This window comes from Aptenodytes forsteri, unplaced genomic scaffold (genome assembly GCF_000699145.1).
Source record: "Aptenodytes forsteri isolate BGI_AS27 unplaced genomic scaffold, ASM69914v1 Scaffold97, whole genome shotgun sequence".
In the NCBI taxonomy this organism is placed as follows: domain Eukaryota; kingdom Metazoa; phylum Chordata; class Aves; order Sphenisciformes; family Spheniscidae; genus Aptenodytes; species Aptenodytes forsteri.
The window spans coordinates 771,261-795,690 of record NW_008795036.1 but is presented as its reverse complement, the minus strand read 5'-3'; the positions used below and the strand labels follow the sequence as shown (position 1 = coordinate 795,690).

The window sequence follows — 24,430 nt, the reverse complement described above, 5'->3', positions numbered from 1 at the left end:
ATCACTTCCCTACTCCTGCTGGCCACGCGATTTCTGATACAGGCCAGGATGCCATTGGCCTTCTTGGCCACCTGGGCACACTGCCGGCTCATATTTAGCTGCCTGTCGACCAACACCCCCAGGTCCTTTTCTGCAGGGCAGCTTTGCAGCCACTCTTCCCCAAGCCTGTAGCGTTGCATGGGGTTGTTGTGGCCGAAGTGCAGGACCCGGCACTTGGCCTTGTTGAATCTCATACATGCAGAACTTCTCGAAACTCTCCCATGGACATATTAACATACAAATAACTCTCCCTCAAGAGCCAGGGGATCCAGGAAATTCATTGTACTCTGTCACTGAGATACAAGAATAAATTCTGAATTTGCTTGGCCTTTGTCTTTTCATTTTAAATAATTGATGATTTTTTTTACAGTTTGCAGACATATATAGTAAGCATGAACAAAAATTATACTGCATTTGTGGAGTTAAGTAGTAAAGTCTTGTGAATAAGCATGGAAAGTATGCGTATTCTTAAAATAGGTGCAGTATGTAAAGTATGAGTCTGGTATTATTTCAGGATATAAATTAATGAGATGCTCCTGTTATTGCTGCTGGATCTGCACTCTTGTTCTAACGTTCATGTTATCAAATACTTCAGTGAGAGTGAAATACGGCAGCATGTTCACAGAGCTGGAGTTCAAAGAGCCAGGAACAAAAACGTATGGATGTTGTGAAAGTGAAGGATGAGTTTTCTTGGAAATCACGTGGGACAAAACCTGACAAGTATCTGAAATGTACACTGTATAAAGAAGAACAGGTACTTCAGAAGATGAGGTCTGACATATTTAAAATGTTTTACACCAACATCTGCAATTTCTTCCTTGCTGCAGAATTAAAAAAAAAAAGTTCCGTTGTCAGCAGGAGAACACCACCAATGCTGCTATCATTTGTAAACCAAAATTAAAAAAGACAAATTGTTTGGATTCTGAGTGTTTTCAAATGGGGCATGCCTTGTACAGTATCCTCTCTGAACTCATAAAAAGTAACTGTTCATAATCCAGAAGTGATGAGCATGAGTAACCTGACTGTTTAACTGTACAATCTTGTTGACTTTGAAGTCAGTTAAGTCAGGAAATGCATCTGTTTCCAGATGATTGTGTTTGGAGGAGTACCACTTTCTGTAACTTATTTTTGTGGTAATGACAGAATTGGATATCTGGGGTGGGTTTTTTGCCTGCTGTCCAGCAGTTCAGAGGAGAGCAGCTTAATGGAAGATGTGGGAAGAGAAGATGCTGATGTTCTAGGGTTTTACCAAGGGAGTTAAATCAAAGCTCAGTTAAGTATATCAATTTCAGTCATGTGATTTCTTTGTACAATGATATAATTGGACAGACGGAAGACTTCTTTCAGCTCTAGTGGAGGCAGTTGCACATATGTGTTCAGGGATAAGGAGGGGAGGAGACTGAATATTGCTGTCTTTCCTGGGACTTTTTGGCCAAAGCAGACAGAAGTTTGGAAAACTTACTGCTTTAAGCAAGAGGTGTTAAAGGATGGGGGAATGCCAATATACATGTTGGCAAATGTTCCCTGGGCAATAGCAAAATCCAGTGGTTTACTACTCAAACAAGGCAGCTCAGGTAGGAAGGCACAGTATAGAGAGTGAGCCCTATTAAAGCCATTTCTGGGCTGCCTAGCTTTATTGGTGAAGTTAATTTGGCACAAAGAAGAATGGATTAATGGATTTTTTTTGCACAGCCTGTGGAATTTTTCTTGCATTACAGGAAGATGCAGAGTTAGCTTGCAGTACTTCTCTTACAATGATACAAATGAAAAGTATTGAAAAGTGTAATAAGGGATGTTGTGGGTGTTTAGTTGCTGGATCTGGCAACCTGCATCTACATTCTTCAACTTAAAACCTTTAAGTAGCACCATGAGTAAAGAAAGCTTCATTATGGTCATTCTGTAAAGCATGGAGTCAAGGGGAGGAATCAGATCTGAAGATAAGCTGCATTTATTTAACAGCACTGACTACAAGTTCTTCCTCCAGTGAAAGCACAAATGTCATGTATTCTGCCTTGGGTTCACTAATGACAACCTTATCAGTATCTTGATCAGCATTTCAGCTTTATGATATAAGATAAATTTATTTATTTTAACATGTCCCTCCATGCTCAGTGTCTGCCAGGCATTGATTAGTATGGATAAGGTTTTGGGGTGTAAAACTACTGCTACATTTTCAAAGAAAGGAAACCTGGCAGATCTTTTCTGAGTTACAGACTAGAAGAGAAAATGTTTCAGAAACCATAACAACAGAAGTACTAAGATTGAACACTACTCCAACTCCCTTACCACCTCTCTCTTGGGGAGTTCCCCCATCCAATGGAATATGGAGTCTTTGTGCACTTCACCTCTTGTATTCAAAAACGAATCTGCAATGCTGAGTCCAGTACCTCTTTGTTGCAGCTGAGTAACTGAATTGACAATGTCTGAAACTGTCCTTAAGTTTTGAAACATAGCTGTTTTATTTCTGGCAGTCATTAGGATGGTGTGTGCATTACAAGTATAGAAGTAAAATCTATAAAAATAGTATACGTGCATGACATATAGATGTAAAAGGTGGAGAACAAAGAAACATGTTCTCCACCGTGTCATTGAATATTGAAAGGGATTTTTTTGTTCATATAGATAACTAGTATCTGGAAAATATCCCTTACTAAATAAAATCATTAGTTGGAAGGGATTTCCTGAGACTGATTAGGTGATTTCCTAACTTCCTGATTGAAGCAGGACTACTGCCAATGCTGGATCATCACTTGCTTACTGAAGCCTTGAACATCTCCAAGGGTAGAGAGTCTGCTACCTGTGTTTAATCAGTCTGTAGTTGCTCCCCTGTCTTAAAGAAGAATTTTATCCTAACATCTAATCTGTGCCTCCTAAGCAACTACTTCTGGCTGCTACTTGTTATGCTGTTGTCACGTCCCCAAAGGGTTTGACTCATCTTTGTAGCTGCTGTTCAGGTATCCATGCTATTAGATCTCCTCTTAGCTTCCACTTTACCAGACTAAACAAGTCCAGCTCCCAAACCTGTTCTCATAAGTTACTTGCCCTGTGTTGTTTCTCTTGGTAGCCCTTGCGCTGGACCGTCTCTGGTTTCTCCACATGCCACTTGAACTGGAGAAGGATGGAACTAGACAGCCTCACAAGTCCCAAATAATGGAGGATAAGATATTCTGAAGTATGCTGCCTGTGCAGTATCTCAATATGGTGTTTGCCTAGTTTATGGGAGACAAGCTTTTGGCCAATATTCAGCTTAGAATTCATCACAACTCTGCGGTTCTTTTTGACAGTGCAGCTGCTCAGTCAGCCAGATCCCAGCCTGTGCTCAGGAATGGGATTATTTCAGATGCAGGACTCTACACTTCTATTACGTTTCTTAAGGTTTCTTTAACCCTTAATGTTCTGAAGGTCCTGCTCACCTGAAGCTATGACATCAGTTGTATCCCCTAAATTACTGTTGTCTGTGAATTTGCCGAGGGTGTTCTATGTATCCTCAACCAGATTGTTAATGATGACGTTAATCGTTGTGGGCCCTGGAATCAGTCTTCGGGGTACTCTGGTGCTTACTGAACACCAAGAGGCTGGGCTGTTGATCGTTGCCCTTTGAGCCTGGTAGCCCAGCTGATTTTCAGCTCATTGGTCAGTCTGATATGCTTTAAGGGAAAATACTGTTGTGTTTTGGTTTTGAGATGCTTAAGAAATATAACTTACATTATTAATAGCATTACAAAGCCATGTGGCTAGTAAACGTGAATTAAATGCTAGCCTGGAAACCTGCTGTCGCTGAATGGAAGAGTGTCTTCAAGATCATAATTGCTTTTGTTAAACTTTTGTAGGCAGCAATGATAATATTTGCTAAATGCATCCTTTTAAAAACAAACAAACAAAACCAACTCAAACCCCCAAACTGCTACCTTTGGTGATAGTAGTAGCTACAACTTGATTTTTAACTTGACCATATCTGTAAACTTCAACCATGTTAAGGCAGACTGCACTGTGAACTGCTTCTGGCGCAATTCTCTGCAAATACAATTTGTTCCTAGAAGTAAACAGAAAATAAAGCACTAAAAATATTTCACGGGTGCCTATTTGTGTCACTTAGCATTTGGCCACATTGTCAGTCTGCAGATGCTGGACCTGGAATCTAACTTGGGCTTCAGGCACTAACTGAGCAACTCTGAAATTAAGTAATTTTCGTACTTGCAGTACCTGGAGCTGGCGCAATTCTCTGCAAATACAATTTGTTCCTAGAAGTAAACAGAAAATAAAGCACTAAAAATATTTCACGGGTGCCTATTTGTGTCACTTAGCATTTGGCCACATTGTCAGTCTGCAGATGCTGGACCTGGAATCTAACTTGGGCTTCAGGCACTAACTGAGCAACTCTGAAATTAAGTAATTTTCGTACTTGCAGAGTACCTGGAGATCTTCTTTTGTTCATGCGACCAGAAACTTTGAAGCTTTTTACTGAAAAACGTGGATAATTTATTGTAAGAAATCAAGGGAGATATGCTTTCTCGTACCCCTCCCTTATGTTAATATTGCAGAGTTGTTTGCAAAATGTTTACAACTCTGATTTGAGTTACAGCTTTGATATGTATCTAACTGCCTATCTTGTGCAGGAGGAGGAGAAAACCGTTGATGTATACAACATGTTGTATTTGCCATGACTATGGAAAACTTCTTCACTTCAAAAATAGGAATTACATGGGCAAATACATAGTTTAACTTAATCTTTCATTTTTTCCAGTAAATGAGTACTGGTGTGTCATCTTGTTTTAATCTTGAATGCTGCAACTTAAAAAATACTGAGAACATCATTGAAGTGCACTTGTTGTGTGTCTTTATGGATTTGAGGGAAGAGGGGGCAGGGGAAAGAAGTTCCAAAGGAAGGGAGTGGAAGTACCTTTACAAAAGCACATCTAAAAATTCACTCCAAAGCTCTGAGTGATTAAAAATACATACAGAAGCCTATGTAAAAGAAGATGCTAGTCTGTATGCAGTTTAATGACTTTACGTATTGTCTCTGGGACTGTGTTTAGTCTCTAAATGTTTAGACCAGAAGTTTTTTGTCAGGTACCTGTAACACAGATTGACTGTCATGCAGAATACTGAATAGTTGAAATAATTGAAATAACTAGGCAATATGAAAAGCACTTAAAAATCAAAGAAGAATTGAATACTCTATGCTTCTGTGACATTCATGGGTTTGGTATATGGTGTTGGTGGGGAAGGGGAGTGGAAATGAAGACTTTTTCTTACTTAAAGCAGTAAAGTTACAAAAGGAAAGCGTAGCAAGATGGAATACTGCTATTGCTGAGCCTATATTAAACTGTAAAATGAAGATAACTTCAATTCTCTAACTTGTTTGGATGGTCTGCTAGGTACTTAATAAAAGCAAGTGAGAAGAAGTAGTCTGACTGTCAAACTATTATCCTAGGTCCTCCAGCTCCAGTCCGAACTCCGATGAAGTATGAAACACAGAGACCAGGTAGCTGAATATAAATGAGCTAATGTCCTTTTCAGATGCAACTTTGGAATCGGTGGGTTTGTTTTAATGATGACCAAAGCAGGTGGTTGGTTATGGTTTAGGAAGAAGCAATGCAAGTTACCAAACATTTGAACCATTGTCTTTTCATTTGTGCACTGGTTAATTTATGTAAGGAAAGATCCTAGGAGAATATGAAGCTACGAGTATTTTCACAGAAAGACTTTCAAACTTGAGACTTTATAGTTTCTTTCTTCCTGATTAGCTGATAACATCTGGTATCAATGAATCTCGCTAATGTGTTTTTAGCTGGTGAAGTTTTCAACAGAAAATTTTGCAGCACGCATGTGTGTACACGTACGATACAGTGAAAGTTGGACAAAACAAAAGCATATAAACCAAGAACAGTATGGGTTGTTTATTATCAAGATGATATTAAGACAAGAATATTTAGTTGTATGTTAGGAAGCAAGAAGAAGGTGGCCATTACCTTGTAGAGACCTTTAACTTTTTTCTGCATGGATCTTTCCATATTAAGCCCAAAAGACCCCACTGTCAGCTTGGGAACGGGCAGCTCACACTGAGAGCTACTGCACAGACACACAGATGCACAAGAACTGCATAATACATTTAAGTGTTGGTAAAAATCTTTCTATGGAGACTTATTACGTGGCACCAACTTGTTACATGTCACCTCTGTCACGCTATGCTACTGCTGCATGTCACCTCAGACAAAAAAAACAAAACAACAGAAAAAGCTTTTAACAAGACTGTGAAGTTTTGGTGGGAATGGGCCACACTGTTCCCATGACAGGAGGTGTCCCATCAGGTATTTTCTACCACAACAAAATTACAAGAGGTTTTCCATATAAATTAATGCTGGAACTTTGTGATTTTTTTTCTGTGTGCAGCCCTGGAGTTTGACTTGATGGCAGCACAAGCATATTCCTAATGGAGTGAATATTTAGGAACAAGCACAGAATTCCCTATCCTTCTGAAGTTTTGTGGGTGTTTTTGTTTTTTTTTTTAAACCATAACCTGGCATACTAGGGGGAAAGAATACAGTAACATACTGTTCAGTGCTTGTGGTATTTCTACTTGTTTGCTCCAATTTGAAGAAACTAGCAGTGTTTATGACTCTTATGAAATTAATCAGACAGTAAAAATACAGCTGTATGTAATTAAGAAGATGCATTCTATTTCTGCACATTTTTTTCTCAGATTAAAAATACGTATTTTAACACTTCAGCATGCTCTTTTATAATGGCCAACATGTGAATACCCTTAATACCTCTTCGAGATTGTTTTGCAGATACATTTAGCTGAACTTTGCTGGTGCTCCGAGTTGACCAGGAATACTTTAATACAAGTGTTCTAGGCAGTGCAAAAACCAAGCTAAAACTCAGTGAGGAGCGAGATACAGCCCTGATGGAAACACTGCTAGTTCAGACTCAGGAACATACTACCTGTGGTTGCGCAGCTTCTGGTCTGCCCAGAGTACAGGAGGTGTTTGCTGTATTAGTGAAGATTATGTGTTCTTTCTTAGACTTAAGGCAATATGATTCTTGAACTTCAGACTCCAAACAAGCAGTCTCAGTATGCTATATGAGTGTTAGGGTTTTAGGGGAAGGAGGAGGTTGGTGGCTTGGCTTTTTTTTTTTTTCTTTTTTTTTTTTTTAATGAGAACTGACATGGACTGGGGCATGCTATGAATGTGAACTCGGTATCTTTCATCAGTAAATTGGATTGTGTTAGAAGGTCTATTTTGCTTATTTGGTTCTCTTCTTGAAGACATTAATTCCTTGCGTGTAAAATTGTTATGGAAAACAGAGAGTGTTGGAGTCTTTGTGTGAGTGACTGAGGTCTTTCCCATTTTCCTTATGCATTTCAGAGTGAAAATTAATTTTGTCCCCCTTAAGTCTCCATTAGAAACTCCTTTAAGATCATAGAAATTACGTGCAAACTGTCTAATGTGTAATACCTCTTTATGTGTATATTTTTTACTTTAGTGAAGAGAGGACTCACAAAGGACATAACCTGTCTGAAGGATTTTATGAATGATCCCAAAAGAGAAGAACCTCTAGTTGGTATGTTATTTTGTTTTCTAAATGGTATGTCTTTGAATTTGTGACCAAATGGCTTTTGTTTTGAAATAAAAGGTGGAATTTTAGATATTGTTTTATTTCCTGTAAATGTATTGAATAATTTGTAAGATACGTCTTATCTCTTAAACCTTTTAAAATTTAGCTTATTACACTAAGTACTATAAAGGCCACCTTTTTTATACACGTAAATTGTTAGACAACATTTTCCTGAAGGAGCCATCTTAGTAAAGAAGCTTTTCACAGATCACAGAATGGTTGAGGTTGGAAGGGACCTCTGGAGGTCATCTGGTCTTAAGCCCCTGCTCAAGCAGGGTCACCCAGAAGAGGTTGCCCAGGACCACGTCCAGACGGCTTTTGATTATCTTCAAGGTGGGAGACTCCATGACCTCTCAGGGAAACCTGTGCCAGTGCTTGGTCACCCTCACAGTCAAAGGTGTTTCCTGATGTTCTGGCAGAATCTCCTGTGTTTCAGTTTGTGCCCATTGACTCTTGTCCTGTCATTGGGCACCACTGAAAAGAGCCTGGCTCCCTCTTCTTTGCCCCCTCCCTTCAGGTATTTATACACGCTGATGAGATCCCCTCTTGGCCTTCTATTCCCCAGGCTAAACAGTCCCAGCTCTCTCAGCCTCTCCTCATAGGAGAGATGCTCCAGTGCCTTCATGATCTTCATGGCCCTTCGTATGTCCATGTCTCTTGTACTGGGAAGCCCAGAACTGGACACAGCACTCCAGGCGTGGCCCTACTGGTGCTGAGGGTGGATCATCTCCTTCAGCCAGCTGGCAACACTCCTTCTTGTGCAGCCTAGGATACCATTAGTCTTCTTTGCCACAAGGGCCCATTGCTGGCTCATCTTCAACTTGGTGTCCACCCAGGTCCTTTCCTGCCAATCTGCTTTCCAGCTGGTCAGCCCCCAGCATGTACTGGTACCTGGGCTTGTTCCTCCCCAGGTGCAGGAATTTGCACTTACTGTTGTTAAACTGCATGAGGTTGCTTTCAGCCCAACTGTCCAGCCTGTCAAGGTCCCTCTGGATGGCAGCACAACCCTCTGGTGTATCGACCTTCCCTCCCAGTTTTGCATCATCAACAAAGTTGCTGAGCGTATGCTCTGCCCCATCATCCAGATCATTAATGAAGATGTTCAACAGGACTAGAGCCAGTATTGATATCTTAATTTTGCATTCACCACGCAAATTCTGCTCGAGACCCCTAGCATGAATCCAGGGTCTGGTTGCATCCGACCCACTTAGAGTGCATGAACTGGTGCACAGAATCATCCCTTCCCTTTCTAAAATGGGTCTTCACCTCTCTGTCTGCTTATATTCCTTTATTTCACCTCTTGTTGACTCCATCCCTTCATCTGGCTCCTAAACTTAACATCCTCTTCTGACTTGCAGGCCTGGTCCCACCCTGGCAGGTCCCAGTCCTCCCTGCAAGGACCTTGTCCAAACCCAACCTTTCCTCCCAGTCTCCCTCCCCAGGGCCTTTCCTGGCTCCGGCCATGCACCACACCTGCAGCTGATCTGCCTCAGATTATTCCCCAGATATCTCCCAATTTTCTCTAAGGCTGCAGTCAGAATCCCTCCATGTTCCAGCGGCAACTGCTGCTCTTCCCCAGCGCTGTAGAGCAAGCACTAGTTTTGAGAAGAAAGGGCTGATTTTATGTGGGAGCTGCAGATTTTTTGCTTTTTTTTTTTTTTTCTTTTTTTTTTTTTTAATGAGAACTGACATGGACTGGGGCATGCTATGAATGTGAACTCGGTATCTTTCATCAGTAAATTGGATTGTGTTAGAAGGTCTATTTTGCTTATTTGATTCTCTTCTTGAAGACATTAATTCCTTGCGTGTAAAATTGTTATGGAAAACAGAGAGTGTTGGAGTCTTTGTGTGAGTGACTGAGGTCTTTCCCATTTTCCTTATGCATTTCAGAGTGAAAATTAATTTTGTCCCCCTTAAGTCTCCATTAGAAACTCCTTTAAGATCATAGAAATTACGTGCAAACTGTCTAATGTGTAATACCTCTTTATGTGTATATTTTTTACTTTAGTGAAGAGAGGACTCACAAAGGACATAACCTGTCTGAAGGATTTTATGAATGATCCCAAAAGAGAAGAACCTCTAGTTGGTATGTTATTTTGTTTTCTAAATGGTATGTCTTTGAATTTGTGACCAAATGGCTTTTGTTTTGAAATAAAAGGTGGAATTTTAGATATTGTTTTATTTCCTGTAAATGTATTGAATAATTTGTAAGATACGTCTTATCTCTTAAACCTTTTAAAATTTAGCTTATTACACTAAGTACTATAAAGGCCACCTTTTTTATACACGTAAATTGTTAGACAACATTTTCCTGAAGGAGCCATCTTAGTAAAGAAGCTTTTCACAGATCACAGAATGGTTGAGGTTGGAAGGGACCTCTGGAGGTCATCTGGTCTTAAGCCCCTGCTCAAGCAGGGTCACCCAGAAGAGGTTGCCCAGGACCACGTCCAGACGGCTTTTGATTATCTTCAAGGTGGGAGACTCCATGACCTCTCAGGGAAACCTGTGCCAGTGCTTGGTCACCCTCACAGTCAAAGGTGTTTCCTGATGTTCTGGCAGCATCTCCTGTGTTTCAGTTTGTGCCCATTGACTCTTGTCCTGTCATTGGGCACCACTGAAAAGAGCCTGGCTCCCTCTTCTTTGCCCCCTCCCTTCAGGTATTTATACACGCTGATGAGATCCCCTCTTGGCCTTCTATTCCCCAGGCTAAACAGTCCCAGCTCTCTCAGCCTCTCCTCATAGGAGAGATGCTCCAGTGCCTTCATGATCTTCATGGCCCTTCGTATGTCCATGTCTCTTGTACTGGGAAGCCCAGAACTGGACACAGCACTCCAGGCGTGGCCCTACTGGTGCTGAGGGTGGATCATCTCCTTCAGCCAGCTGGCAACACTCCTTCTTGTGCAGCCTAGGATACCATTAGTCTTCTTTGCCACAAGGGCCCATTGCTGGCTCATCTTCAACTTGGTGTCCACCCAGGTCCTTTCCTGCCAATCTGCTTTCCAGCTGGTCAGCCCCCAGCATGTACTGGTACCTGGGCTTGTTCCTCCCCAGGTGCAGGAATTTGCACTTACTGTTGTTAAACTGCATGAGGTTGCTTTCAGCCCAACTGTCCAGCCTGTCAAGGTCCCTCTGGATGGCAGCACAACCCTCTGGTGTATCGACCTTCCCTCCCAGTTTTGCATCATCAACAAAGTTGCTGAGCGTATGCTCTGCCCCATCATCCAGATCATTAATGAAGATGTTCAACAGGACTAGAGCCAGTATTGACTCCTGGGGTACACCGCTAGCTACTGGCCTCCAACTAGACTTCATGCCACTGGTGACTTGTCATCTGGTGATTCTTTGTGGTTTTCCATTTGGTGGGATATACAGGTGTTTCTGTCTAGTGAGATATTTTTCCTCACTGTCTTTGGGAATACTAAAAGTAATGAGAATGATTTTAAGGTTTTCTTTCTTTCTAATTGCTAGATTAGGCAACCCTTAGGAGAGGATAAGTATTGCTACTTGAAAGTGGCCTTAGTGTTCCTAGTATGTGCTGGTGGCCTAGAGAAATATGTTCCCTGACAAAGAGCCAAGTAGCAAATTTCCTCATATTAGCAGAGAATTTCTCTGTTTAGTGAATTGGCTTGCTGTTACTCTACATACAGTATTAATATTAAAAAGCATAGCGATTTATTATTATAAGCATTTTTACAGAAAAAGGTGGATAGCAGAATGTCACTTTCTTGTATACTCATTTCATTTGGTGATAGGTTTTTTTTTTCAGAGTTAAGATTTAGTAGTATAATACTGTAGTGGGTCTGAGATGGAGTTTAATTTCTTCATAGAAGCCTGTATGTTTTGGATTTGTGACTAAAACAGTGTTGATAACACACCAGTGTTTTGGCTGTTGCTGAGCAGTGCACAGAATCAAGACTGTCTTTTTTTCCACTCAGGGTCCCCACCCCTCACCCCTTGAGTAGGCTGGGGGTGGGTGAGAGACTGGGAGGGGACACAGCCAGGACAGTCGACCCAAACTGGCCAAAAGGATATTCTGTACTACATAATGTCATGCTCAACAATCACAGCTGAAGTAAAGGAAGAAAAAGGCGGGGGCTGGGGGGGGGCGGGCAGTGTTTGGCTTCCAAGGTGGCTGGCTGTCCATCAACTGGCTGGGTATTGGCCTGCTTGTGGGGAGCCGAGTGACTGGTTTTCACATGGGGTTTTTTTTGCTTTTTTCCCCTCTTTCCTTCACCTGTTAAACTGTCTTTATCTTACCCCATGAGTTTTCTTACTTTTGCTCTTCCAGTTTTCTCCCCATCCTGCTGAGGGGTGTGTCTGTGAGTGAGCAAGCAGCTGTGTGGTGCTTGGCTGCTGGCTGGGGTCAACCCATCACAAATACGCAGTATTGGAAATTATGATAATAGGGAACAGCTGCAGGTTTTTCCTGTTTGTTTTGAGCTGCTTATAATCTTGTTGCATTTAAGCTGTTCCGAGTAAAATTTTTCATGCTAGGTATAAGCCTCAAACTTGGAAATTTCTGAATACTTCTAAGGCATAGTCTTTCAGTCATTTCTAGGAAAAATGAAAAAAAATCCCATTTTCCTTCCTGTAATTCTTAAAAGTTTGTGGAAAATTTTTAGATTATGAAGAACTCAGTTTTGTGAAGTGATTATTGTCTTTTCTACACGTGCTTTGTGCTACTCGGACACTGACCAAATTATGTTTGACTAAGTAGTTTAAATGCAGTTTTTCAATCTAGACCTTTGCGTGGCATTTCCTATCCTCATTCTCTTTTTTATATGCACTTCTCCGTGAATTCTCTTACATGACTGTATTGAATGGAAGGCTCCTTTTCAGTTTCTTAAAAAACTCCCAGGCAGGAAAAAAGGTGCATGAAATATTTTATTTTGGTGGGCTTGCAAATCTGCCATAGACAGTGTTTTTCCTTTCAGAATAAAGCATTGTAAAGGGAGACATTTAATTGATGTGGGTAATAAGTCCAAAGAAGTGTTGAAGTGATCCTGAAGAATTGTTGAAATTCTGAAAATGGAATACTTTTATTTATTAATTTTGGCTTTTAGTGAGCAACATTGAAGAGAATACATTTGTTTATAGTAGTCTATACTAAAATACAGATATTTGTAACTCTTGCTTTTACAGGTTTAGAACACGTGGTTGAAATCAGATTTGAAGGAAGAAAAGAGCCGCATTATGAGTGCAAGCTGTGTGGGTTTAATACAGAGATGGCACCTATGATAGAACATCTTAGCGGATATAAACACAGAAGAGCATACATTGTGAGTAATTTTGATGCGTGTTGATCACAATTTCATTATGATACTCCCCTTTTATTTCTTTTCTATAAATACTTACATCAAGTTTGAAGTTTAAATACCCATATGATAAATTGCTAATACTTGTATGGTTGACTCTTCATGGGTCAGATCAACATGAATAGCTATGAAGCTGTGAGCTATTGAGGAAGTGTGATCCAGAGGTGCGTGTCCATATCTGCTCAAAGTCTGTTCCTAAGTGTTTTGATTGCCTCCAGGATCAGGTTCCTAGAACATTGTGGTTCTTCCTTATTCCTCAGCATGCCCATAGCATTGCTGGGTGTGGTACAGAGCATGTTACCTTTTGGTAGCAAGCTTTGCATGGTATCAGTTTTTTATTTTGAAGACTACTTAAGCAACTTTAACATTAAAATTTAATTAGTTGTGTTACAGAGAAGAGACTAGCTCGTAATGTTCAAAATGATGTTTACCAGTCTTTTGGAAGCTTGTCCAAAAGGTGAAATGTGCCAATTTTTTAGTATTGTGATGAATTTTGATATTGACCATTTCAAGCTGTTTTTGTCAACAGTCTAAAGAATTTCCAGATAAAATGAAGAGAAAGACAACAGATGTAAAAGAATGCAAAGTCTCATTTCTCAGACGGATAGCAGGAGAGCTGGAGAAGACTGAAGGATTAAAAATGTATAAGGTAATTGGAAGTAAATGTAAAGTATCCGGTAATGTGTCTTTTATCAGTGCATTTATGTTTGACCTAGTAAACTTTAAAAGTACTGCTGACAAAGCTTGTTAAATTTCTGTGTGTTTCTATGAAGTGTGGTATTCAATTGAACTAAGGCTTAACTTAAAGTTGCCCTAAAAAATCTGGGGAAATTTTATTTATTTACTTCAATGGTTTTTAATTTTCACAACTTAAATTTTCTCAAATGTATTCTCTCAAATATCATTTATATTTACAAGTTTATATATCTATAAAATTATGGGCTACACTGTTCTGGGATAAATAAAAGTACTTGTTCTGTTTCTAAAGGCAGCTGCAGTAGAGACTGTTGTTAAGAAATTTTAATCAGAAAATCCATTATTAAACTATTTCTATTCCTAGATTGAAGGTTACATAAGACCAAGTACCTCACGTAAGTCTATGAATTACCTGAATATACTAGATTTGACATAATTGATATTTAGCCTAATTTGAATTAGTAGTTGGCTCAGAGGGTTTGACTGATATAAAACATTCAACTTGCAATAGCACAAAATGTTTTCAGAGATTTTCCAGTTTTTGTGAATTTGAAATGAGGGAAGAAGGGAATTGCCAGACTTGCAGTGTTTCTTAGTAATTTTTTAACTACTTGGTTCTGGTGGGTTTCTCTGAATAAGCTGTTAAAGCTCATTTCAGTCATCAAATGACATACACGCTGAATCACTGGTAAAAGTGGAAGTTACAGTTCTTTAGCAAGTCCATTGGAACAAGCAATGGAAACCAAACCCTAAAACATAAAACCAGCATCTTCCCTCATACAGTATGTTTGAGTTATGTCTTTTGTTACTGTAAATGTGCTGTTGATACTTAATGATGCCAACCTGAAGAAATTCCTACTTGCTACCTTTTGACCCTAGTATTAATATCAGTGGGAAGGTAGGTTTGATTGAAATGGGTGAAGGTTACATAGATCAACAGAGTTTGTCAGTGTGAATCCTGCTGTAGGTGACTACCGTAGCAGTGGGTTTTTTTGGATTGATCATTGGTGGCTTCTGTGGATTGTACCTTTTAATGTTGGCCTGCAGAACAAGGTGGCAGAGACCCTTTTTGAGCTCCGTTTGCCTCTCTTGTGAAGAAGAGGGAATGTGACCCAGTAATCTAGCTCAGTAATTCTCAGTTCAGAGTAAATTGACATCAACACTTACTGACTTCTGTAGAACCGGAAGACATGCTCAGATATCAAACTGGAACATCAGAAAGAGTGATCCCACCCAGTCCTACAGGATATGAAGAACTGGAGGAACAGACAAGAGTGAAGTTAGCTGCAAAAGTGTTGTGTCACTCAGTATTAAGTTTTGCTCTGGTTAGGTGGTAAGGGCAATATCAAGTGAATTCCAAAATAAAAATACTCTAGTTATTTAGAAGAAAATCATGCTTACTGGTTTAGCAGCTGTGTGTCTTTAGACTAGATCATATTGGCAGAGAATGACAATTGTCTTCTGACAGCGAGAGTGAGTTTGAGGATATGATTAAGGAAGGCCATTTGGTGGCATGTACTACTTTGCAAGTGGCAAAACGGACATTAACACCAAATTTTGGCTGCTGCAAAGTTCATATGCAAAACTAAGATAAAGTTATGTATTCTTTTATATATATGCACACACACATGTATGTATGAGAGGCCTTGAAGTGATTGATTTGTTACTTTTCTTAAAGGAAAAAATTACAGTGTTTCTTTATTCTCTAAAGAAGAGAGATTATCTGTATTTTGTCTTGGGCTTCAGATTAAAAATACTATCTTATTAAGGTAATTCCTATAATCAGTTACTCAAAGTAGGGAGTTGAGCTTGAAGGTCTTATGACACCATGTATAAGCACAGTGTGGTAGTATAACCTATGAAGTTCTAGTCTAATTTAGTCTCTGAATTCTGCCTGTGTCATTTTTTTTTTTCCTTTCTAAAAACTACTCTTAATGCTGCTGCAGAGTACAACAGCAAACTGGAAATAAGTCCAGAGATTTACTTTGCTATATTTTGGACCAGGCTTTTCAGATTGAATTATTGCTTCCTTGAAGTTATAGCAGATACCTGGAGAAGCTTCTCTGTATCTTCAGTGGGGAAGTGATAACTCCGTGCATCAGTACAGGATGGGAAGTGACAGACTGATCAGTCTTGCTAAAAAGGACTTGATGGTTATGGTGGATGCCAAGCTGAATATGAGCCAAGAGAACGCTCTCATTTCACATAAGGCAAAGCTCATATTGTGATACTTCAGGAGGAGCACAGGCAGCAGATTGAAGAACAGTCTTATCCCCTACTATTTGATACTGGTAAGACCAACTTGGAATGCTGTGTCTAGTTTTGTTCCTTCTAGTTCAAGGGAAAGATGGAGAAATTGGAGAGGATCCAGCAGAGGATTATGAAGATTCTCAGGGGTCAAGAGCATGTACCTAGGATGAGGGTTAGAGGGAGCCGGGCTTGTTTAGAATGGGAAAGAGGAGGGTAAGGGGTGATCTTGTAACTGCCCTTCAAGCAGTAGACTGCTACAAAGATGACAAAGGCAAAGTTGTTGGTAATTGCAGGCAATGTAACAAGAGATGGCAGCCACAGATGGCAGTTTGAGAGGCTGAACTCAGGAAAAACTTCTTTCCTAGAGGGTTGTATAGCACTGGAACAGGTTATCCATAGGGAGTGAACTCTTCATCCTTGGAGATTTTCAAGACCTGGCTATGCAAAACTAGAATCTTATGTTGGCAGTAGTCCTACTTCAAGTGGGAGGTTGGACTAGATGGTGGAACTGGAAGTCACTGTGTGGTCACAGAGCTATGACATCATCAGAATTGCAGAGATGTAGTGCAATAGCTTGTACGACTGGAGTGCTGTAATGGACGGATATGGGCTCCTTATGAAAGATGGCATAGCAGATGACAGTAGGAGTTTTGCTGGATGCAAGAGCACCTTTTCTTTATAGAGCCATGGCTGGTGGTTGTTGAGATCTTATGGGTCAGGACTAGGGGGAAGGCCAACAAGAACAACATCATGGTAGATGTCTGTCCCTCTTGAACAGGCAGTCTGTATCAAGGCTGTCTTTACATAATGGGAAGAAATCTCCCAAATGCAGGTCCCAGTTTTCTTGGGTGGACTGACTTTTGCTGGAAAAGCAGCATGGCAAGTTGCAAACAATCGAAAAGTGAGTCAAGGCCAGTTTTTCATGCAGGTGCTGGATGAGTCAACAAGAGGAAGTGTTTTGCAGAGAAGAAGAGTCAGGAATGTGATGATCAATGGCAGCCTTAGTTGGAGTGATCATGAGATGATACAGGTTAAAACCCTTTGGGGAATGAGGAAGTTACGTATCAGACTAATTCTGTTGGTCTTCAGGAGAACAGACTTCAGCTTCTTCAGAAAACTGGTAGTCAGGATCCCTTGAGAGGCTGCTTTGAAAGGAAAAGAAGCCCAAAAGAGCTAATCGGTCTTCAAGGAGAACCTCCTCAAAGAGCAGAAATGATCCATTCTGCTGTCCAAGAATATGGGCAGGCATAGCAGGTGGCTAGTGTGTTTGAACAGGGAACTCCTAGCTGATCTTAAATGCTACAAGGAAGCATACAGAGAACAGAAGCAGAGGCAGGCTGCCAAGAAGAAACGTATAAGAATTGCAGATGTATTTGGGGTGAAATTAAGAAGGCAAAGCTTGCCTGGAGGTGAAAGGAATATGAAGGGCAACAGGAAGGCTTCTGCAGGTATGACAGCAGCAAAAGAAGATGTGGTCCCCCTGCTGAGCAAGTAGCCTGGTGATGAAGGATGTGGAAGAGGCTGAGATATTTGTAGCTTTCCTCGCCTTGGTCTTTACTGAGAAGGTCTGCTCTCAGATCTTTGTGTGTAATTGTAAAGTTTAGGGGAGAATGGCATTACCCACTGTAGAGAAGGTTCAGTTTAGGGAAGAGCAAATTAAGCATGTACAAGGCCATAAGACAAAAAGGGATGCTTCTGGTGTTGAGGGAGCTGTTTGCTCTCTAAAGTCTTTGAAAGGTCATGGTGATCAGAGGAATTCCTTGGGGATCTGAAAAAAACCAAATGTGGTTATCTTCAAAATTAAAACGTGGCTACAGGCTGTCCCAGACCTTGTAAAAAATTATGGGGCAAGTCCTCATGGACATCATTTACTGGTGTGTGAAGGTCAAGAAGGTGACTGGGAATAGCCAATGTGGATTTACCAAGGACAAACTGGGTTCGACCAGCCTGATTGCGTTTTGCAGTGACATGGGTTGGCTCTGTGGACAGGGGAAGGAGGATGGATGTCATTTTAACTTTAGCAAAGCTTTCAGCACAGTCTCCCATGTTATACTTGCCACCAAACTGAGGAGATAAGGTAAGTCTACAGGGTAGATAAAAGGTGGCTGAACTGTTGGGCTCAAAGAGTAGTTGTCAGCAATTTTAAGTGTGTTGGCCAGTTACTAGTGGCATTCCTCGGTGGTTTCTCCTGGGGCCAGCACTGTTTAGCATGTTCTTTAGTGACCGGCATAATGGGATAGAATACACCATTGTCAAATTTGCAGATAACGTCAAATTGGGGGAATGCCTGGTATGTGGTAGAGCAAGACTGCCATTCAGAGGGATCTCAACAAGCTGGTGAAATGGGTTGTCAGAAACCTCCTGAAGTTCAGCAAAGGTACATGTGAAGTCTTACACCTGGGATGGAGCAACACCCTGCTGGATACAGACTGGATACTATTGGGCTAGGGAGCAAATCTTACGAACCTGCAGGTTTTGATATACAACGGTATGAACATGAATTAGCGATGCACTCTTGATGTAACGAAGGCTAACAGCATATTGGACTGCATTAGCAAAAGTGTAGCCAGCAGGTTGAGGGAAATGCTTATTCCCTTCTGTTCAGGACTCATTAAGCTGCTTCTGGAATACTGTGTCCTGTGTACAGGAGAAATTTTGGTGAACTGGAAAGAGTCAGCAGAGGACTCACCAACTACAAAAGATCACAAGGAGACTAGAGCATATGATGTGGAGGACAACTTTAGGGACCTGGATTTGATTACCTTGCGGAAGGCAGCAGCTAGGGAAGGGATCTAATTGCTGTCTTCCACTACCTAAAACATGGCTACAGAGAAGGAGCCAGACTTCAAGAAGGTGCGCAGGGAAAGAACATGGCAACATTCACGGGCTGCAATAAAGGAAATGCTGATTGAACATTCAGAAGGTTCTGCACAGTGAGTAGTCAAGCACTGAAATTGCCTGCCCAAAGAGGTGGGAAATTGCCATTCTTGAAGACTTAGAAAACTCAACTGGACTTGGGCTTAAGCAGCCTGATCTAATCTTGAGGCTAATCATTGTCAAAGTGAGCAGAACTTCAGTTACTAGCTTGAGTAGGGTGAAGTATCCAACCACTGAGTAGCACTCCTTGTCTCCACCCATCTTCTTTTCAAATGGTGGATTTTGGAGGCTTACTGGAAAAACAGCACAGGTTGAATAATTCAAGGAAAATTATTTTAATTGTCATTGTCCTCATCTTACAGTTAATTGTTTGGTTTCTGTTACTTACCACCTCTGTGGTACTTTTCTCTTACCTCTCAGGCTGGACTAGATGACCTCCAGAGGTCCCCTCCAACCTAAACTTTTTTATGATTCCGTGATTCTACCTGCAGAGGTCTCTCCAATCCTACGTTTCCATGATTCTTACTTCATTGGATATCTTCTGTGAAATGGTGGCAGTCCTTTTCTCTCCTGACATTTGGAAAACTTTGGGACCTACAGTGCAACTTCTTGTTGCAACTCATCAGTATGTGTTCAACATCAGGTGGTTAAAACAGTAACACGAGTCTTTCAGCCTCATATTGTAGGGGCAAAGATGTCATTTGTCCTGAGAATTATTACTTATCCTGCTGCTTATCCTGGAACACCTGTGCTAATAAATACTTAAGAAGTGATAAGTTATGTACCATGCATTAGCTGATTCTCTGAAGCATAGCTACTGTCTTAAACAGACTACCTTGTTTTACTGAGCTTTCCCTCCTTCCTCATGCTTATACACTGTACTGGCAAGAGAGATGATTAGACATTCTAATCTTCATAACTTCTTGTTGGAGACTGACCTAGAATAAGTGCAACGTTGAGGTACACTGGTAGGTTCACAGAAAAAAATACAAAAACCTTTTCACTTTTTGCATAGAGGAGGCGTGCTGACCTCAGTTCAGTCCACACTGACTTCTTGTGTGGAATTCAGTTGCCTGAACATAGATGCTGTAGGGTACCCTGCAAAGCTGTTAGGGCACAAGACTCCCATAGTCCTTTCATCAAGGATGCCTGTTGGTTTCTAAAATGGCCGTATACGCCTAGATTTTGGCTGCTGAATCCTGCCCTTTAAAAAAACTGCAGCCACTTTAGGGCCAGTAACTGTTCTGTTTGTGTAATGCTTTTATTGCAGTAATACAGTGGAAACCCTATCATGTTGCTAATAATTCTTTTTAATTTTCTAGCCCCATCAAAGAAGAAAGCAAGGTGAGAATACAACCCCCACAGGGGAATCAAAAGAGAGTTGGGTTTTTTTTGAGGTCTCTTTACTTATTACATAGATCTTCTTTTCTGTAACAAGCGTTGTCACGTAAGGGGAAAATATTTTATATTGTCTTTCCACTGTACTTCTTCCTCTTGTGTAAATTGTTCCTTTCTGTCCGTGAGGAAATAACCTGAAATAAAATTTGCTATTCAGTTTGTAACTAGCTATGGCTTTTGAAATACTACAGTGGTTATGCAGTTCAATAGCAATCTGATGTACTCACACACATGATCTCTTTGAGAGTCACTCAGAATAAGGACCTTTAACAAATACAGTATTGTAGATATGCCATAGAAAAAGATATCCTGTATTGGTAAGTTAAATTGGTAAATTTGGAAATTGAAATATTTTGATTCTAGTTACTATGAGTAAACCTGACTTCTTAGTAATCTTTAGAATGCATCTTAATATTTTCATTTCTTTCTTTTTAAGGTGGGAAGATGATTATAAGCGTGAGGTATGTAGAGGTAGTAATTCTGCAAGTGTCTTATGTTGTAGCAGTTACCTTATGCTTGCTTTTAATTTTTCTGAAAAACTTTTGTTCTTTGGCTTCATTTGCCATTTTATTAATATCATTCCAGAAGCAAAATAACTGACCTAATGACCAGAGTTTTGTGTTCATCACAGCAGAAGGAAAATGAATACTGTACGTCAGGATGCTCATCCACCTTAGCTCTCATAATTCCTGTTCAAAGTCACTGAGAGTCTCAGACCCAGTGTCTGCAGGCCAGGTCTCCCAACCTGTGCTGCAGTCTGCACTTCTCTGTTTTGCCCCTCTTCAGATCAAAGGTATTCTGTACTGAAGATTTGGTTTAAATTTTACGATATATCTAAAGATGTACAATCCTTTTTTCTAACTCAAAGGTGAAACCCAAAGTGATCTCCCAAGTGTCTGTCCTGAATAGCACTGGGCACAAACACTGAGAACTGCCTCATTTTTATCTTAGTGGCAGAGATTATTTTGTAATCTGATGTATTCTGTGGTGATGTCTTGCTCTTTTAGGCCTGAGGCTGGTCAGGTACTATGCTAGATGCAGGTGGGCCCTTCACTTTTTTTAACCATGAGGTTGGACCTGAGTGAGGAAAGCCTGGGAAAGATAGCTCTTGTAGGTATGTAGCTTAGATGTGAAATGTGTTCTTCCCGGTATTGGAAGTAATGCAGTTGCATTTGTAGTAGCTGCTACCTAATTGCTGTTGAGGCCCTAACATTATATGTTTATGACTGTGACCTAAAATTACTGTCTTTTCTTTGCATTGACTTTTGTTGTTGGATAAAAGATTAAAAGGTCTTTTTTGTAGAAGATGATGCAACAAATACTGTAGTATTCAGTCTTTTAATTTTTCTTCCCCGTTCTACAATCCCACAGAATGATCCTGTTCGGAAACAGAAGGCTCTAGAGTTCTTGGTATGTATGTAAAATAATTGTGATGTGTCATGCAGTTTCACCAGTATGATGCAATGAATATTGTGAAGGAACCTCTGATTACTGATCAAACTCATTTGACCACAGCATTAATTTCTAAGTTCTATTTTAATGGACTCTGCTCTTTGAAAAGCTGGTGCAGCTGTAGCATAATGTCAGCTCAGAACAACTTGCTGGATTAAATGTGAGCTCTCTCCCTGTTCTCTGGATCATTCTTCCCTGTGCTGAGGAGCCACGCTGACAAGCAGTGTTAGCAGCACTGATGTTGCTCAAGTGCTGTTGGCTGCCCATAGCTAATGGGATTGTTGATAATGCTGAATGAGAGGAGGCAGTCCGGTCTTGCTGCCTGTGGTGGTGTGGCTAGTGCTGCTGCTGCAGAACTGGACAGCCAAGTGAGACTGGGTGATACTAGAGCACAGCTGCTGGTGTTGGAGTGGGGAAGTTTTATCAGTTCAGTTGCTGTTAGCAGTGGCATAGCAAGCCTCGGTTTGTCTTTTGGATTTATGTTGTGAAAATACCTGACCATTTATATTTGCCGTTTTACTCCATGAAAGTCAGGTTCTGTACGTAAGGCAATTACAAAATTTAATTTGAGTCTGAATTGTGTTTATACACTGAAATCACAAGTAGAATGTTTTGAGATGTGCTTCATTACCAGCTGAAGAGATTTTGTTTCTCTTTCAATTTTTCTTCTTTTTTTTCTTTTAAGCTGTGGTTACTTGTGACTTTAGGAAGAGGTAGACAAAAAGCAAGTCTGGGTATAATCAGTAAACTACCAAAAATGCTTGGCAGACGCTTAATTGATTTTTATCTACAGGAATCACAGCTATTTCTTACGGCAGACTGCCTATATTCTTTTAACTTACTGTAATCACTTATAACTTTATATACTTACTAATCAGTCTCTTTGGACATTAAAAAGACAGATAGCCGTAATTGTTCTGCACTTTATAGAATTATATCAATATCTTTTGATATCTCTTATTCCCAAAATTACACACAGGAAAATTATAATGGAAACGTTCATCTTTTTATTGCTAAAATGGGGGAATCAAAGGCATTTGATCGTGCTGAAGCTTACTTTTTATTCAATTTTCTACACAGACAACATAAATTTAGGACTTGTGCCCTTCTCCATCTGCAACGAAATGTTCATGATTGACAGTATGGGAGTGGCACAGACATCCAGGGTTGTGTTTTACCTCTTAACCAGGCCATAATTATGTTCACATTTTTATTTTTTCATACACGCGTGTGTGTATATGTATATTATATATGTCATATATCAACTAATAGTATAAACTTGGTTATACCAAAATCAAAATATAACTTTGATCTGTTTGTGTATATGACTCTTCGGCATCCTAATGACCAATTCTAACCATGTTTTTCAACAGGAGACTTTTCACATCACCTCAGACTCAGAAGCAACACTTGTTGTTCATATTACACAGGAACTCACAGAAGCTTTGAAGGCCTTTTGTGAAAAAAAAGCAGCAGTAAGTAACTTAATCTTGACCAGAGCTGTTTTACCACTGGGAGGAAAGGAGTTGTTGAATTCATTGGCTTAACACCTGTTACGCCAAACTGTAACAGTTCAGGCATAGGTCAAAAACCCCCAGTTAAATATACTTCAATTTTTTTTACAATTTCTAAGTACCAAATACATTAATTGCGTGGCACATTTCTGTTAGTTTTCCATCATCTTCCATCTGTTTTGGTTTTCTTTTGCATGTGTTCTCCCCCTGTTTCGGGCACCATTTTGCTTCATGATGTCTGGTTGTCATGCTTCCTTTGCAGCTAGTCCCTTGCGTGATAGCTTTTCTTCTAAGATTGATCAAGTTTTAAGTGCTACCCAAATGTGTCACTTCTTTCTTTTGTGGGCGTGTGGATAAGTCTTTCTTACTGGTGACTTGTAGCTCTGCTCCCACTTGAGAGCTTTAATCTGTTAAGACTAAGGTAGATAAGAAGTTCCTGTCTTTCTGTTGGCCCTTACAAACCTCCATAGCTTTTTTGCATAAAAGCTGAATATGCATAGAAAAAAGGGTCTGAAGAAGGACCAGAATCTGTACAAAAATGACTCATCACCTCTGGCAGCTACTGGTTCACAAAATTCAGCACCTGTTTTTCTGAAAGATATTTCAGACTGGTTTCTTAGGCATTGATAATATATTCCATGTCAGCTGAGCTATGGTAACTGTCTTTGTCCAGATGCCACCACCACCTTTTTGAGAGCTACACTTTCAAAATGTCATGCATTTGAATGTAATACAGTTCTCATGAGCTAGTTAAAAATTGTTGTCATAACTTAATCTCAGGCAGTAGCTGAGCCTTCCATTCTGCATTCCCCAGCTTGAGACAGGTTTTGCATATCATAGAATCATAGAACGGTTTGGGTTAGAAGGGACCTTAAAGATCATCTAGTTCCAACCCCCCTGCCACGGGCAGGGACACCTTCCACTAGACCAGGTTGCTCAAAGCCCTGTCCAACCTGGCCTTGAACACTTCCAGGGATGGGGCATCCGTAACTTCTCTGGGCAACCTGTTCCAGTGCCTCACCACCCTCATAGTGAAGAATTTCTTCCTTATATCTCATCTAAATCTACCCTCTTTCAGTTTAAAGCCATTACCCTTGTCCTATCACTACATGCCCTTGTAAAAAGTCCTTCTCCAGCTTTCTTGTAGGCCCCTTTCAGGTACTGGAAGGCTGCTATAAGGTCTCCCCAGAGCCTTCTTTTCTCCAGGCTGAACAACCCAACTCTCTCAGCCTGTCTTCATACGAGAGGTGCTCCAGCCCTCTGATT

General features: G+C 40.4%; 1 protein-coding gene across 1 annotated transcript in view; it reads left to right on the top strand.

Annotated features, from left to right (window-relative positions):
- LOC103896776 overlaps positions 1-24,430 on the top strand; it is a 47,489-nt gene that overhangs the window by 10,368 nt on the left and 12,691 nt on the right. The window contains exons 5-14 of the mRNA XM_009276682.2: positions 5,474-5,524; positions 7,531-7,608; positions 9,671-9,748; positions 12,805-12,941; positions 13,507-13,626; positions 14,038-14,068; positions 20,123-20,144; positions 20,635-20,659; positions 21,570-21,608; positions 23,024-23,125. Of these exons, the coding sequence (XP_009274957.1) occupies positions 5,474-5,524; positions 7,531-7,608; positions 9,671-9,748; positions 12,805-12,941; positions 13,507-13,626; positions 14,038-14,068; positions 20,123-20,144; positions 20,635-20,659; positions 21,570-21,608; positions 23,024-23,125 (683 nt within the window). The remainder of the gene's footprint in view (positions 1-5,473; positions 5,525-7,530; positions 7,609-9,670; positions 9,749-12,804; positions 12,942-13,506; positions 13,627-14,037; positions 14,069-20,122; positions 20,145-20,634; positions 20,660-21,569; positions 21,609-23,023; positions 23,126-24,430) is intronic.